At 34.2% G+C, this 18,336-nt stretch overlaps 2 protein-coding genes across 2 annotated transcripts in view; one reads left to right on the top strand and one right to left on the bottom strand.

Moving 5' to 3' along the window:
* ephb2b (eph receptor B2b) overlaps positions 1–5,505 on the bottom strand; it is a 175,619-nt gene extending 170,114 nt beyond the window's left edge. Inside the window, exon 1 of the mRNA XM_020055922.2 lies at positions 5,345–5,505. Coding sequence (XP_019911481.1) covers positions 5,345–5,396 — 52 coding nt within the window. The 5' untranslated portion in view covers positions 5,397–5,505. The remainder of the gene's footprint in view (positions 1–5,344) is intronic.
* Positions 5,506–5,908: 403 nt separating this feature from the next.
* The window catches only part of lactbl1b (lactamase, beta-like 1b), a 41,673-nt gene continuing 29,245 nt past the window's right edge, over positions 5,909–18,336 (top strand). The window contains exon 1 of the mRNA XM_020055370.2: positions 5,909–5,939. The gene's annotated coding sequence lies outside the window, so the exon portion shown is untranslated. The remainder of the gene's footprint in view (positions 5,940–18,336) is intronic.

Genomic DNA, 18,336 nt, shown 5'->3' with positions numbered 1-18,336 from the left:
TTAGATCGCCTGTTGTTATTTTCATGTTTCATGTTTCCCTATTCGAAAAATGTGAAACACAAAAACATACTCTTCAGACAATTTATTGATTCTACAATGCAGATATAAACCTTTAGTGAATGTGTTTTCATCTATTCTTCAAATAATACATTTCAGCTTAAAAATTAAGAGAACTTTTGAAGGCAACAAATGAACCAATGCAATTTAGTTCCCAATCTCAAAAAGAGCCATTCAACAAGATCCGTTTGTGTGCTTGTTGTACTATGCTGTAGTTCAGAAGGGTGTTGTGCAGTCTGGGTCCCATGTAGCTTAGTTTGTTGTGCATTGCACTTGGCTGTGGTTGTCATACTAACTGTTACATTTAAAATATAAACGTTTTGTAGAAAGAAATGCTTACTTTGTCAGGAATTACAGACAGCACTGTATAATATCATAATCTTTGGTTTCTAGTGGTTTAAGGTACATTTTCAAAGTTGTATCTCCAATGTATACATTTATTTTGTTCTGCAAAACGTACATACGTACAATATCTTTAATTATTCCACCACAGTTGTCTAAGGATAAGCTGGACACAACCTCACAGATCTTGTGTATTATGAATATCAGTCAAATTACCAATTAATAAGTTATTGATTACTAAGTACAGACACAAATCTATGAGTCACCCAGCTTTGGAGTGATTAAAAATGGAAAGAAAATCTTAATTTAAAAGCATGAATCACTTATGCAGTACAACAAAACACAAAAAGGCACAGTTCAAGAGGGTGCAGAATGTTTGTAGGCACTGTACATGGCAGGCTAACGCTTCCGTAAATGTACAGACATTTGGCAGACTTGAAATACTAATGCAATGTTTAGAACTTGTTTCAAACAAAAATTATTCATAGCACAAAATACTGAAATGTAAACTGTTGCCTCCTGAAGTGATGTTATGGCCATAGATTTCTTTCTTATTTGTACATATCTGAGGTGGCTTGGGCATCTGTTTCGGATGCCTCCGGAACGCCTTCCAGGGAAGGTGTTCCGGTCCCGTCCCACCGGGAAGAGACCCCGGGGAAGACCTAGGACACGCTGGAGGGACTATGTCTCCCGGCTGGCCTGGGAACGCCTCGGTGTCCCCCCGGAAGAGCTGGAGGAAGTGTCTGGGGAGAGGGAACTCTGGGCATCCCTGCTTAGACTGCTGCCCCCGCGACCCGGCCCCGGATTAAGCGGAAGATGATGCGATGCGATCATTTTGACATTGACACTAGATACTAAAACCGCCACTCCCTTCCTTAAATACTGAATCTGGATCTTATGTTCCTTTACAGGATATCGTCCATGGAGTCATCTCTATATCGGTATGTAATCTAAACTAGCAATTATCGAGGAAACTAGCTATTATTATACTGTTCCCTGTTCTTGTGCAATTTTATATGTTAATTGTGACCATAGAGATAAAAAATAGATTAAATGCTACTTTGTACAATTTTCAAGAATCCACATAAAAGCTATTGGTTAACAATGTTTATTGAAACTTTAGTTACTTCATTTGAAAGTCATTAATCGACTCTGAATTCATCCAGCTTAGTTAAGCATTCATACAGTAGCAAAAGGTCCACCAAAAGCTTTGGGTTTACTAATGATATCAAAGATAAAATAGATGTCATAAAATATTCTCCGTCTTTTTTTGTTTTGATAATGATGCTCCCCATTGATACATACACCTGTCACACGGAGCATACAAATCCTGAAGTTCCTGTATTCCAGTATTGTATCCTGCAGTATTGTATGTACACGTACAGTAAACAAAACAAGAGGACACAGACAAAGGCCTGGCTCAGTTGGAATGACAGACATATTCTTACTGAGCACCTTGATTCCATTCATCACAGCTTGCCTGCTGAAATGTATTACAGGCCTAGGAATAATGTTATATATGCAAACATCATGCCTTGTTTTCCAAAAGTAACCCCTTTCTGACGTAATGACATCGGAGCTGTCAATACAACTTATTTTATATGTTCCAGTCTGTCGAGTGTTGTTTTTTGGATTACGGATGCAGTGACCTTTTTTTCAACTCTCACTCTTTCATGTGGGCTATTCCTGCAACTTCACTGAATGGGTGTTAAAGAAAATAATGTTTTTTTCCCACTTCAACACACATTTGCATACGTATAGCCTACAGTAGCTATCAAAGTGATACCATAAATTGGATTGACCATTGGAGTATTTGGACATTTTCCATTAAAAACACAATTAAAAAACCTTTGCCAAAACAACCACTTTCTGACGTCATGACAGCTGAGCTGTCAATACGACTTACTTTCAATGTTCCTCTCTGTCGAATGTTGCTTTTTGGATTAGAGATGCAGTGACCTTTTTTTCAACCCTCCCTTTTTCATATGTGGGCTATTCCTGCAACGTCATTTGATAATCGACAAGGGTGCTAAAGAAAATATTGCTTTTTAACTTAAACTGACGTAGACCAACGTATAACCTAAAATACCTTATCAAAGTGATACCATTACTTTTATTAATATTATTATGAGGCAATCACCAAAATCTTAAAAAATTGCCAGAATGGATGGATCATCTAAATATTTGGACATTTTCCATTAAAAACCCAATAAAATAATCTTTGCCAAAACAAATAAAATGTTATGTCATTACATCAGAGTTGTCAATATGACTTTCTTTCAATGTTCCTCACTGTCACGTGTTGCTTTTTGGAATAAAGATGCAGTGACCTTTTTTTCAACTCTCAGTTTTTCATACGTGGCCTATTCCTGCAACATCATTGGATGATAAACTAGGGTGATAAACCGTAACACGGGGGCGGGGGGGACTAAAACACAACAAACATAGTATAATATTGCTTGAGCAGTATGTGTCCGGCAATAAATACTTCTGTCAATCAAGTTGAACAGTAACTAATTAGACTACTATTAAATTACAGAAATATATATATTTTTTTAACTCTATTAGCTGGATTTCCCTTTTCTTTTTTGCAGCCATTAGTCTGAAAGTGCAAATACATTCCTTGTTCTACAATGTGAATTACCAATTAAAAAAAATATTCTGAATGAGACCAGATTAATAAATATCATCATGGCGCAGGTATTCCAACTGAGCCAGGCCTTCATTTGTATATTCAATATTAATAAATTGTTATAAAACAACATTTTAATAAAATAGGCATATTGACGGTAGGATGTATATTAGCCTTTTCCACAGAGCCACAGTTCTCACTTCCATCAACAGCTTCACATTATCCCACTGTGTCTTAAAGTAAAATAAAGGTCTATTTATTATGGCTGTCTTTTGATATCTACATTTATCGGTCTTATATATAGCCATGCTTGCATTACATAAAAAGAAACCAGCATGCCACTCTATTCAACGCAATTGATAGAAGAACACTGGTCTGTTACTATTTGACATTAATCAGAATCTTCTATATCGTAAATAATTTCGGTCCTCCAAAATCATGACCCCATGACCTCAGTGTTAAGAGATTCTTATTTTGCAACACTCAAAATGTGAACAGCCATGAGTTGCTCCTATTCAAGCTATATTATTACTTCCAAGTGAAAATGTGACTGAACAACTATTTTGAACCCAAACTTGAAGACTCTGGTTTAAGCAGATTTACTTCTAATGCAATCCATTTAAATACATCTCACACAATTAAGATGTTAATTTAGTCAAAATAAAAGATATGACTCCATTAATTGGAATAATAATAATTAATAATAATAATAACAACAATATTAATAATAATATGGTAACAGTACAGTAAATACGCATACAAAAATAATAAGAAATATAGCAGATCAAGCCAGGTTCGTGTGTGCATGTGTTTTCTAGATCCGAAAGCAGCTGTTTAAAATAATCATAATAATAAAACATTGTTTATTATATTAAAATCTTATTCATGAATAGTGAAAAAGTGTGGTTCCTACAACATGTGACTTGCAGTGTTACTTATAGGTATTATTAATTAATATTGTAATTAATAAGAACAGACTTTTTATCAAATACTAAATACAAAGGGTCAACTAAAAATGATTAAAGAAACTGAATTCAGTATTCAAATACATTACACTCAAAGGCCTAAACACCATCATATAGATTTATTGTGCTAGTGGAACGCATGATTGAATTGTATATGTGTAGGCCTACCTACTCTATTCAACTGTACAGTATAGCGGCTACAAAACAGTACTCATTCCCAGATACATGTAGCCCTCTCTGTGTCCGAATTTAGAAGATTTTTCAATGTTTCAATGGCCTAATTCAGTTGTACACTGCTTTAATTATCAATTCAAAAGGCCTATTAAGTTATGTGGAGAAACCTCTTCAAAGGATAGGCCAAAATAGGTTATACGAGGATAATGAAAACCTACCATGTAAATTAGAAGTACATTGTTTGAATATGCATGTGTGTATTTATATACATGTAGGCCTGTGTATGTATGTACGTATGTATGTAAAGGAATGATAGGAAAGTATTTACATCCTGTTTGGTATCCTACCGGTTTTTCTAACCGGCCAATAGGACCGCGGAAGGATCGCGTATCCCAACATCAAGACAGTTCTGTAACAAATCATGAAACTAAAATTGCATAATAAACATAATCAACCAACCACCCCATTTACAATGAAAATTGATTGTATTTGGTGGCTACATTTTTGGTAGGGTACTAGCGCTCCGCTCTGTTCTGATTAAGTGTGCAACCTGTTCCATTGTGCTCGTCACACGCAGCTCATCATTCGCGAGAGAAGCTGTGTGTCCGGCCAGTGCACCGCGCAATTGCACGTTTCCAGCTAAAAACGGTTGGGCTATACAACAGATACCTCATGAATCAAACACAGAACTGTTCTAATTGGACCACATTATCTTCGAGATACATATCTTCTACTGCTTGTGCTGCAATTTTACAGATTGCTTACAAGGGGAAATTACCATGCTGCAGCCTAACCGTTTACTTTCGTGTTGGTTAATTTGATAAAAAATTATGTTAACCTATAAAGACGTAGCCTACTGACTTTGCATGTATACAATAACATACAATAATAAGCCTATGTAGCCCATGTCTTAAATGACAAGCATTCGTTAGAACATCCATTCCTACCTGCGGGATGCGGGCATGCTCGATAAAGGCTATTTTAGTATAGCTATTATTAATCCAGTTAAAAATGAAAGAAATGTATTTGTCAAAAAGTGGCCAATGGAACGTTTTATGAATACGTTTTCTGATTTTTTTCTCCAGTTAAACTGGTCAACCACTCTACGTGCTGTGATCAGAAACTATAGCCGGGCGTCAATACGTTATTTAATGGAATTGAAACATTATCTTACCTTCAACAGTTATTACGGTGGGTATTATGAATAAAATCCATAGAATATCCATTATTGTTTTCTTTGGTCGAAATTGTTAAAAGCCCAGACATTCAAATAAAGTAAGTCTTGAAAGCCATTGACAGCAAATGCTGACAGAGACGAACAGACCTTCACCTTCAATAGAGTGAAGCAGATGCCATAAAAAAAGAACTCAAATCTGAACCAAGTTTGGGCGAAACCAACAACGGCAGACAAGGGGGTGCCATGAATAAAACCAATGCATACAACGAAAACTGCTTACGATCTCACATTTATGCGATGTGCATGATCATAATATACTTATGATCAATCCACATTTGATCAAATCCAACTCTAAATTGTGAAATATATATATAGCCTTCAAATTATGTTTATGCTCCCCCTGCCGAAATAAGTTCCGCCATCCCTACTGTCAATCATAAAGATAGTATAACTGCATCATCAAGCCTGATAATCAAGTCTTTAGAAGGCATTACAAATGGAGTTGGAGTAATGTCTAGTTTTTATATATCAAAGGATTCACAGTTTTGATAGCCAGGGTACAAGGAGAATGGATCATATGATTCAATAAATAGTAAGTGATTTTGCAGTTTTTTTTTAAAACAGTTCATTGTGTTTCATGTGTAGGATAACGATTTCTAGGAACTTAACTACTTTAAAAGTGAATGTCATTGTTTCTGAGATAGTACAGTTAACTTGACTATTATATACTAAATGAAATTATAAGTTGTCGAAGGGCGGATATTTGTATGATGGAGATAAATAATATAACATAGGATGTGTTCAATACACCAGACTATTGTAGGAGCAACCTGGACATAATGGTAGAAAACATTGCCAATACATAGTAGTAGTATTAGAAAGAGGTACTTTTTTCCTGTCTTTCATTAAGTTAATTCATGTTTGTCAATATCCATTGCTTTTAAAATTAACAGCAAGCAACATGACAAAATCATTATTGTGACAAATAATATGTGGAGGTGGATCTTTAATGTAATAAGGTTGTTTTGCTTCTACTGGTCTTGATGCCCTTGTTTAGGCCAATGACCAAAAACCTGGTTGCCTCTGCCTAAAGGGTTAAACTTGACCACATCAAGACATAAAGGCCTCAATGTTTTTGTCCTCTCAAAAGGAAAATAATCTTGACACTAATTTCTTTAAAGAAAAATAATACCTACATACCATTCCCACAAGATTTAACACCTGGGAAAAAGTTAGATTTTGATATATGGTCATTCTCTCCCTTTCTGTCCATAGAACTCTAGCTTATTTAGAGTTACCATTGGTATCTTGGTGGCTTCTTTCACCTTTGACCTACATGTCCAGTCTTTCAGTTTTAATGGACAAGCTGCTCTAGACTGAGTCGTGGTTGTGTTGTATCTTTTCAATTGTTTTTAAATTATTTAATTGTGCTCTGAAGATGTTCAAATTGTGGGATATTTTCTCCATAGCCCAATCCTGTATTGTTTGTATTTTTTGGATATGCTGTCTGATGTACTTTGATCCTTTCTGGAAAAATTTATATTTCATCTAAACTCTTGTGTCACTTTAATTTTACACATGTAAACTCTAGTCAACAAATTCTGTGACATTTGCAGGCCATTGGCTGCAAGCTTCAAGTACAATCAAGACTTGTATTTTTTTTAACTTTCAGTTCAGAATTCTATCAATACAAAACGCTATAAAAGTCTTTGTTGGTAAATAATTAGACAATCTTTACAACCCTTAAAATAAAACCAAATAAGATGACCGATCCTGGGTATGTGCACTAAAGATTTAATCGTTCAGCTCCTTTTATTAAATAGTTTGTATGCAATTATCTTGTTTGGTCGAATTTGGGGAATGAGCCCCACAGCATGGATCCTCATGTTGTATTGCTTCAGGTCCCAAATGAAATCAGGTTGTCTTAGTTGTGTTATAATTTTATTTTTGCTTAAATGCTGTCATTAATTATATTTTATTACCAATTGTATTTTCCAAAAGAACATCATCCCCAATAATTCCTTATTGCTCAAATTATTAATAAAAATACAGAACAGTCTACTTCTCTGGGACAACAAAATCTAGTACATCCATCTAAAAATACTGTGAATAAATAAAATATAAAGTGAATTATTTTCTTTACAGAATTTTAATAATCATATTATTATTATTATTTATACAATTACTCAGACACCTGCTTCACAAACTACTACTGAACCGTCCAGAAAAATAAATACGTATATATATATACAATTTTACATGAATTCAAAAAAAATAATTATCAATGGTATTTTATTTTACAATCAGACTTTGTAATGTAGATTGATGGAAGTATTTATTTTGGTCAACATACAGCATCTCATATGGGTAATAGTGGCCATATTGTTTTAGATTTTCTTTCTTTCCATTGAAATCCTACATGCTGTACTGTAGTTGTTTCATCATATAATAATAATTTCATAGGTTGTTTTACACTGCAAGACATCTGAGAAGTATCATCAATATCTCCCTATTGTAATTGCCTTTAAAAATTCAGTAATTTTGCTGCGTGTCATTATGGTTCTCTACGTGTTAAGAAAATACGTATTACAGAATTGGGATCCTTTGTCTTCATCTGATTAACGTTGAATGTTGCACCTTCTTCTGAAATTCACCCTTTCTCTTTGCAAGTAACTGGCCAAAAATCCCAATTCTTTTGGTACACCTGTTCTATACTAAAGTTGCGGCAGGTATTTAAAGGTGATTGGCCCTGCTCACATAGAAAGGGTCTAAATAGCAAGTTTCCCATTGGGTTACAGAAGTAACTGCCTGACATATTGTAGTAAAAGGTGGGTTTTTCATGCCAACTGGATCAATACGTAACCCCATCATACACCTAGAATATCTATAGATTATCATTTCTGATTTTGTAAAAGATGCAATTACATTAGCAAAGTCACAGAGAACACATCTCTTGGCAAAATATTGATGATATATAAAAAATGATGTCAATGTAGAGCCTATTTCCTTACAGAAGTCTTAAAACCAAGATTTCAAAAATATTTGGAATAAAGACAGACTTTAACAGAGAAATAGGCAGGTTATTATTAATATTTTTGAACTCTACCCTGTTTACCATCCTTGATTGCTCTGTACGAATTGCAATCCTCCAATCCAATCTCTGCATCCACAATTTTCTCAGATAACCATGTTTGACAGAGAATAAAAATGTCCTAATTCAAATTCATCATAAAGGCCAATTTTGACAGTGCATTCATACATTCAGGTGTATGAAAGTCCTTATGAGTTTTACACTCAAGAGGTTTGTCAATAAATATTTGGTATCTACATACAAGACCACAACTTCTATCCAGCAAATGCATAATAATAGTTTTAAGATTATCAACATTAGCATCATTGGATCTATGGATGCATCACACAATGCAGGAGCATTAAATGTTACCATAGTTAGACGTGCATATCTGTGTTGCATTGTGGGAGTAGCTTAGATATATTTTTTATATATTAAGTAAAGACACAATGGAATTTTACCTGATCTTGAATAGCCTTGCATTTATACCAAAATAATAAAAGTTGTTAACAGAATTAATAACTATTATTTATCAGTCAATCCCCTCTTTACTCACTGAGCAGTTGATGCCGTGGCTAGAGAAAACAGTGCCAGTTTTGGAGTAAACAAATTCCAGCTGCTATTTTTCATATTTTGAAGTGTTTACCTAGTTTACATAGTTTGAACAGATTACATAGTTTGAAGTGTTTTCAAGTAAAATTCCACTGACAATGCAGCTTTAGCTAGATTTGCTTGCATGATTTAATTTTATGAATTTGGGTGAAGCTAATGATCTAACTTCAGGCTGGAACAGAAATTAATAATAGTTTATCGTGACATAAGACATCATGGGATTTCAGACACAACCCCAGGTAAAGGGATTTTTACACAAACATGATTTTAGGTTAAACTATCCCTTTAAACCCTGCCTGTTTCTTTAAACTCCTTCCCGTCACTCACAGACCATTGAATATTAAGCCCAATATAATTAAGGTATGTTGTTTAGCATAGCCTCTGCATTCCAATAGATGGCAGTAGTGAGAAGCCCCCGAAGTAACTTTAATCATAACTGAGTCATTACTGCCACCTGATGGTATACAGGCTGCTATATAGAATAGTGCTTAAATTGTCTTTTTAAATAGGTTGACTAGCCAGCAAGACACACTCATGCTCTCTCTCACAAACATACACTCATACACAGTTTTTGCATGTATTAACCTTTATTTTACCAGTGAAATCAATCTGGCAATCTATCTGAAAACATAACTTTATAACAACACAGTTACACTTGCATACAATCAAAACAGTATGCACAAGAGAATAGGCTGGAGATCAAGGACACGGGTGAGATCTATCACACGGGTGAGGTATCTCCTTACAATTACTGAAAGGACCTTCCAGAAAAAGTTGGGATTAACGTTGGGCCATAGATATTAGAGTAATAAATGTTAATCAGATCGTTACATTCACATATGGACCATTCTTAAAGGCAATTAAGGTTGTCTTCTTGTGGGGAATTCCCTTCCATATCAGAATTGCCACACCTCTTGCCCTGACGGAAAAGGTAGATTGATCATTTTACTCACCTACCTCCATAAGCCTGATATGGGGGTCATGGTGGGTTTCCTGTAAGTATATATCAGAATATAGATATTTTAAAGGGGCAAGGAGGTTTTTTCTTTTATGAGGTAAAGGTAAACCTCCTCTCTGCAGTGGTTAGGAAGTCTTGCATATGCATATGTTCCAAGAAAAAGCCTAGCCCAGTAGAGAGCTCTGAGCAACAATATCCACCAGAGCACTGCTCCCAGCATATACTCTATGACCCCCAAGCAGGATTTCCCACCAAATCACAAATAAATGTAATGAAATCAGTGAAAAAGGATTTACAATTACTACATACAAGTCCTGACAGCTGGCAGGCATCTGTCCGAACAAGACATCCTTAGTTCCCAGCTCCCGACAGAACACGAATGCAGAAGGAAACATACGGTTAGCGTATCACAGATTGCCAAGGGGGAAGAATACATCCCTGATTCCAGTGCCCATTTGCTGCAGCGCCATGGGTTTAAGTGTGACCTACTGCTCTTTCAGCAATACGTTTATTTTTCACTAGTTTCCTGTTAAATAAAGCCTAAAATGCCACAAAACCTATATTTAAAATAACAATAATAATAATAAATAAGGATGTGTGCATTTTGCCAGTTTCCTACAAATCAATATTGTTGTTGTCCATTGTTAGGCAGCCGCTCAGGCTACCTGTCATAGAATCTGTCTTTTTGCAGATGTGTATTGTGTAAAAGTTGAATACCTATTTTAAAATATTAACATTACATGTTTAGCTAACTATGAATTGGGTTGTATGCCGCATAGTGTTGCATTATCAATGCAACACTATGCTCCCGAAGGAGCCATTCTAGCTTGAGAATCAGGTGAACCTAAACTAATTGCGTTACTCACTTTTTGAGTTCATAAAGAGTGACAGCCCATCCACCTGATTAATAAATACATTAATAGAAAGGATTGAAATAAATATATAATTAATGGATGATTTAAAACAAATTGGAGTGGTGATTGTGTCAAAGTTTATTTATCAAATGCACCATATAACACAGCGTAATCCTGCCCAATGAAATTCTTGTGACATGGCACACAACATCTACGTAGTAAGAATTAAGAGCTATATAAAGCAAAAATATAACAATAATATTCATAACAATGTAAACTAGCAGCAACTAAAAAAAAAACTAGGATGGGGAATATGAACAATATGGGTGGGAGTACTGAATATAATAAATATAGCAAGTATAGCAATAATATAAATAACAATGTAAACTAGAAGCAATTTTAAAATTTTAATGAATGTAACAGGCCTATGAATGGTACATACAAAGGAATATTCAATATACATTGAATGTACATGAAAAGATATCAGAGCAAAAGACATCAGTATGCCTCTTAGTACACACATTTATTGTGCATGTCACACATTTCTGTTTCAATTTCACAAAAACTCTGTAATATAGTAACTACTGGCCTTATGACATCCCTGAGCATTTTCCTTCCCATCCCACAGCTCAGTTTAAAAGGATGACTGGATGACTGTATTTGCATGTGTATGTGTTTGTGATTGTGTAGGTTAATATATCACCCACAGTAGGTGACTCAGTATGAGCAAAGATTCTTTAATAGATCCTAGATTCAGACAACTGAGTGTGAAAGATCAAGTGTTTGCTGGGGCTTCCTTCCTTCCCCAGTCACATGAAAAAAAAATCAAAAGATTTCAGTTTTTGCTTTAGCATGCAAAAGAAAATGCTACTGGATTCATTACTGTAAGATACACTGGAGGATACACTGGAGGATTTACAACTGAAACAATTTTCAGTTGCAAATTAAATGCGTGAATCAAATTTCTGACATCTTTAAAATTGCCAACAATGACAGCAAGACTAACTAACATTAATCTAGTAAAGTTAATAACATTTAACTTTTTGACCTTGAATGTTGTATTTGCATAATACAAACTTTAGTAATAGTAATGGTTTGTACTGTTTGTATATATTTTTTGCAAACCTACAAACATTTATAATAGATTATTTTTCCAGCATTTTCCTTTCCGAATATATAAATAGTTTTGTCAGTCAAATTTAGAATGTAATACCTATTATTATTATTATTATTGTTATTAATCAGAATGTGAATTATGAAAAGTAATAATAAGTATAATACTTAATACTTATTCTTTGTATTTTTCATTTCTACTGCAAATTGTACTGTCGGCAAAGTATTGGCTACCTTATGTAAAAATAATGGTATGTACAGTAAGTTTTGAAAACAATCCATGATTCATCCTGAGCTAATCTTGGATCTGTGGAGAGATCATACAGTCTTATTAGCACATCTACTATACAAGTATAAAACTAATTTGTAAGAATATGATGATTCTATGCTGTAACTTCTCTCACAAAATAATTAAGCATTGTTATCATTTATTGGTTTACAGAGAAATTACATCTGAGTTCATGTCACTTTGTGTACTCACCTAGACAAATAATTTTGGGATTTCCTTAATAGTAAAGCTTTATGAAATCAATTTATTGTTGTAGCAGCTGTTAGTGTAATACAAACTACTTTTCTGTCAATGAAGCATGATGGGTAAAAAAAGTAAACCAATCAGTTTTACAATGTGGAGCTGATGGACACTTCTTACGTAGCATTTGAATATTGCTTTTGTGTTTTTCTTGTGTTGATCTACATAAACAGGTCTACTGTACATGTCGGAGTTACAGTCCCTGTGAGCACAACAATGTAAACAATGTTCATTTCACAGCGACTGTATTAGAATGCACTGTGAAGTTCAGTGTTGAATTCTCTATTGGAAATAATACATCAGAAAAACCCTTAGTCATAATATTATCTTTCATATTTAGCAGTATTTGATTTTAGGAAATGTAATACCCAATAATCGATAGAAAGATATGTTGTTAGCGTAATTAAAGTGTAACTGAAGGAGCGACTTAATGCAAATCTCTTTCAGTAACTTTGCTAGAAATAAGAATAGTATATATTTGATATATGAAATGAGCTAACTAGCCTCATTGGTTTTTAAAATATATTTCAGTTATGTTATAAATTGCTATAGATTACAAATAATTTACATTACCAATAAATATTAGCAACTAAGTTCATTCCTGGGTTATCCTGGAAATATTTGGGTGTATGTGAGATACAGTATACAAATGACTGATTAGACACATATTATCAGTTTTCCAGGAAATAATATATAACTCAACATTCCTATAGTGGCAGTGTAGCTAGCCTATTCAGTAAGTCCAGAAAACAGGTATATAGTTACATAATTCCTATAGTGTATACAGATCAAAACATAAGAAAAGCAATAAAAGCAACATTTCATTTTCTTAAATGCTAAATTCTTACCATCCAATTGCAGGAATTAAATGTCAATGTTTAAAATGTTTAACGTTTTGGAGAGGTAAACATCAAACCCAAGGATTGTATGTAACAATAGTATTCCAAACTACTCAAAGACAGACCACCTGAGTTGAAAGAATGTAGTATTGTTGTCAATTGTTTTGATAAGCAACATTTATATAGGAATCATAAATATTCAAAATTGTTGAAACAATAAACACCATTAAAAGATTTTAAAAAGTCAGAAGAAAATTAGTCTGGAATAACCTTTTCGGATTAACCTTTTTATTTTGCCATATTGACAAAAATGTTCAACACATTTTGTTTAGAAATAGTCATCCATGTGTACATATTTAAACCTGAACGTTTTGTTAAAAAAGAGTTTCTGTCTTTATCATTTTTAATTATAAATTATAGTGGTGACAACCAGTAATTTATTTTCAGTAATTCATGTTCAGGATGTTAACTACAAATCAAAATGTTGCTTAAATACTTATGCACATTCAACATTTTGATACAAAAAAATATGTATTTTAGTAGTTCTTGAGGAATTTGTGTATATGTGTCTCAATTCACCTTTATGTTGCTTCATAAGTGTTCATTTTCAATATTAACATGTGATGAAAATACAACAGAAAATGAAGACTCTGGACCTGATAGAACACATTATCTAAATACAAATAAATAGTGAATTCTAAAGGTGTATATCAATACAATTTTCAAATAATTGGTTTGTGTATTTATTGAACCAGTTTCATCTTTAAGAATGATCTACAGTTTTGAGAAACATTCTATATTTTGACATATCATTAAAACATGGACCTCTTTACACTTATCTAGGGTCTTGAAATGGTCTATACAGAGTTGTAACAATGAAAACAAATCACAACATACAATTTATTTTATTGTATACATACAATTGAGCAATTTTTCTTGAAAGTTTGGACTAATCCAAAGTACAGTGTCAGTCCAACTAACCTCAATATACTATAATCACTGGGAGTCTCCCTGAAGACTGTGGACCATTTCTCTTCAGCTTTGTTGCTGGACACTTCAATAGTGCCATCTAGTGCCATTTATTTTTTACACGGGGCAATTGAAAATTTGAAGTCTGAGTAAATATTATAACAACATTTAAAAGGCAATTGATGATGACAAGTTGTGTACAGATTGTTCATAATTAAGTACTTCATTGCTGCAGCTTTTTTACCATGTATTGAAAAAAATTATTTCAATTTAGGGATAGAGTATACTATGGTCATATATAATTAATTTGGGTTAGCTATTCCTATTGCTTATTATTTCACTTCAGACTTCCGCCTCATAGTGTCTAGTTTTTCCAAAAGCTAAATCTGCTGGGAAGACTATGTGGTAATGAAAGGAGTTGCATACTGTATCACAATCCTTCAATATCTTTGAAGTACTGGCTTTGATTTTCCCATTTAAAATGCTCTGCCTTGACCTGCACTGATATCACGTTAAGTCAGAACGCAATTAATGGAAACTTACACTGTTTTCAACTTGATGCTAACTGATTTTACACTCTGAAAGGAGTCTATCAACTATTTAAAACTGTAATTCATGGTTCAGCTTTGCAAAATTGAGGTAACTTTAGCTAATACTAGCTAAACATCTGTCTCAAAAATGACCTGAAATCAACTACATGTTACTTAAAGATTAAAAATAAAGAAGCTGACATCCCACCATTATATCTACAGAGGTACTGCTACTGGTGGATACAGTGAATCCCTTCTTTACTGGTGGATAACTGTTTTTTTTGTTTTTTTAAGAAAACTTAAACATGGATTTTAGATTTTTGGTCCATAGACTCATTGTAGAATTAGGAACCATATTACATCAAGCAAAAAAGAAAATGTTACATTTATCACCAAGTATTATTTATAGCTCATATTAGCAGCAGGAAATGGAGAGAAGAAGAAAATAGGCCTGCTCTCTGTCAAGTTTATGCTTGACCCCTACCCTATTAAGAAACGCACATATTCAACACAGCACTGCAGTCAGGGCTAACTAAGCCTGTGTGGAGTACTTGATATAACAGGCAAAGAAAGAGCCTGGGAAGATTACAGTTCTCCACAGTTATCTGGCCAGTGTGTTCCATAACCCATTGATAAAAAACAATTAAAGCTCAAGTCGGTTTCTACTGATTGAATTACAAGGACCAAAAGCCTTCCCAGTGCAAATCTTGGATCATTTCGCCTAATCAACTGACTTCATGAATTAGGTGAAAAGGTCCTTGGAGAGGTTTCTTTACTGTGGCTATTTTGCTATTCTGGAATTGACAGATATTTGTTGTAAACATTTTAATATATTGATTTCTACTGAGCAGAAGCGTCACTAGGATCACAATACATTCGGGGCTTAGATAAAGGTAATTGTTGTACTTCCTCCTCTCTTGACCCTTGCTTGCCCCCTGGATCACTGTCTGCTTCTGGACAAGTATCCTGAGTGAGCCATGCTCATGTTCCGGATATTAAATTACTCATGAAATATTTGCTTGGCCTCCAGGCTCTACTAAGGCTTGATTAGAAGACTTCACTTAGCCCCTGCAATGTTTCAGAAAGCAAGCTTGTGTCACCTCTGCAGGCAAGGTACATTTTCAAATTTAGAGTTGAAGCACTACAGGATGATTCAGCTTGCGTTAGTGTCCAAATCAAGCACTTGCAAGCTTTTCCACAAACTCTATTTTACTTCTCTTCCGCACCACACTTGTATAGAAATGTTTTTTAAAGCAAGTTTAGAGAAAACATTTCATGTATAAACATAAATGATTGACCATGCATGTAAAAAACAAGTGGAGCTCTGACCCTTAGGATGGGTTCACTTGACTGTAGCAGACAGTACCATCATGCCTACTGAAGCTTGGATTCATTTTAAAGACATAGTGACCCACAAATTCAGGGAAGCATACAAGGGGAGTAGGAGCCAGGGGGGAATATTTGCAAAGTGTTCTTATTATTTTCAGGGGGACCAATTTATCTGCTTCCAATATCCTCCCGACATTAGAAGCAGATACATTGGGCTCCCCACACTAATAAGAACACTTTGCAAAAATTTTAAATGTGCAACCCCCCCCCCCCCCGATATGAAACTCTCTCCTACGCCCTAGGAGGCATCATTTAATAAAAATATGTGTTTAATTTGACGAAAATATGTTTAGCCAGCACAGAAAAAAATTTAATACTATAAAAACAAAGCAGAATTTGCAGGATTAGTAACTAAATAAAATGACATTGTTGAAGCCAATGTTAATATTTTATTTTAAAAACTATTTGAATTACTTCAAGAATGTTGATCACCACAATTTTAGGGGGAAATGTTCTTTAGACAGCCTAAAACAATTAAAAGTATAACCCTTTGTTTTAACTTTTAACTGTTTAAACCACATAACATCTGTAGTCTAAAATGTAACTATATTATTACAGAAATGTTTCATAGCTGCTGCGAAATGTATAATACACAGTACTCTACTGTCTAACCACAACTCTTCCCATCTGTCACTTTCTCTTCCTTCACTGACCTTCTTTCAATTCCACCAGCTTTAGAGTAATGCCAGGAGTCATTTACAACTGGTAATTAAAAGCCTATTCACTCTAGCCACCAATCAATGTGATTTCTTTGAGTTTAACGTTTAATTCTCTGCATGTGCTCAGGAAAAGGTGAGAATCCAGTCACCCATGATTATTACCATCTCACTCATGAAATCTCTGACCACAGGGCCGAGATGGAATGAGGTGATAGAGAGCTTTGGCCAAAGCAGCCTTAGTTAACTGAACACGGCTGACAAATAAAGGAAATAAATATTTCACTGACTGGACATTTCAAATGTATTAACATTTGCTGGGCTTTGCTTACACATCACAACTAATACACTCTGTTGCTTTATTTGTGTTAAGCTAGCTGGGCTTTCTCTGAGTGATCCATTTCCTCTAACATTTGTGTTCATGATGACATCTGGATTGTAGTAGGCCTCTTTTTGTGCAATAAAGTACTACTTTCTATACAGTAAGTCAGAAGTACATCTGGATGAATGCCAATTTGTGTTTTGTACTTGTTGAACTGACCGTGTGGCTCAAACTAATGAATTCTACTTTCAACATAGTAATCACTTTTGTTTCATTCATACTGTAGATAGTTGAGAATAAACCCATTGAAATAAAAAAAAGCACCATAAAACCAATGTGGTTTATGGTAAATGCATGACATTTGGTGTCAAAATACAAAGTACATGTTTCTGGAAATACCATTTTGAAAGATTATGATTCCTCATGCCATTTTAAATGAAGTATAGATTTTGAGAAAATATAAAAAAAATCATTTTAATGACTAAATATAGCATGTATTTCAATACTCATTATTTGAGCATACTGATTGACAAATTGTGTATAATTAATATATTAACAAGTATTAATTAATAATACTAATTAATACAGTATATATATATACAGTGGATATAAAAAGTTTCTACACCCCTGTTAAAATGCAAGTGTTTTGTGATGTAAAAGAATGAGACAAAGATAAATCATGTCAGAACTTTTTCCACCATTTATGTGACCTATAATGTGAACAATTCAATTGAAAAACAAACTGAAATCTTTGAAGGGGAAAAATAAAAAACTCACAATAACCTGGTTGCATAAGTGTGCAGACCCTCTTATAACTGGGATGTGGCTGTGTTCAGAATTAACCAATCACATTCCAACTCATGTTAAATAGTCATGACACAACTGCCATCATTTAAAGTGACTCTGATTAATCACAAATAAAGTTCAGCTGTTCTAGTAGGATTTTCCAGACATTTTCTTTGTTGCATCTTAGACCAAAAGCCATGGTCCACAGAGAGCTTCCAAAGCATCAGAGGTTGAAAGATATCAATAAGGAGAAGGGTACTAAATAATTGAACATTGAAGACAGTCATCATCAAGTGGAGAAAATATGGCACAACAAAGACATTACCAAGAACGTCCCTCCAAAAATAGATGAAAAGACAAGA

The sequence above is a fragment of the Esox lucius genome, chromosome 17 (assembly GCF_011004845.1).
Source record: "Esox lucius isolate fEsoLuc1 chromosome 17, fEsoLuc1.pri, whole genome shotgun sequence".
Taxonomy (NCBI): Eukaryota; Metazoa; Chordata; class Actinopteri; order Esociformes; family Esocidae; genus Esox; species Esox lucius.
This window is presented reverse-complemented; position numbering and strand designations above follow the sequence as displayed.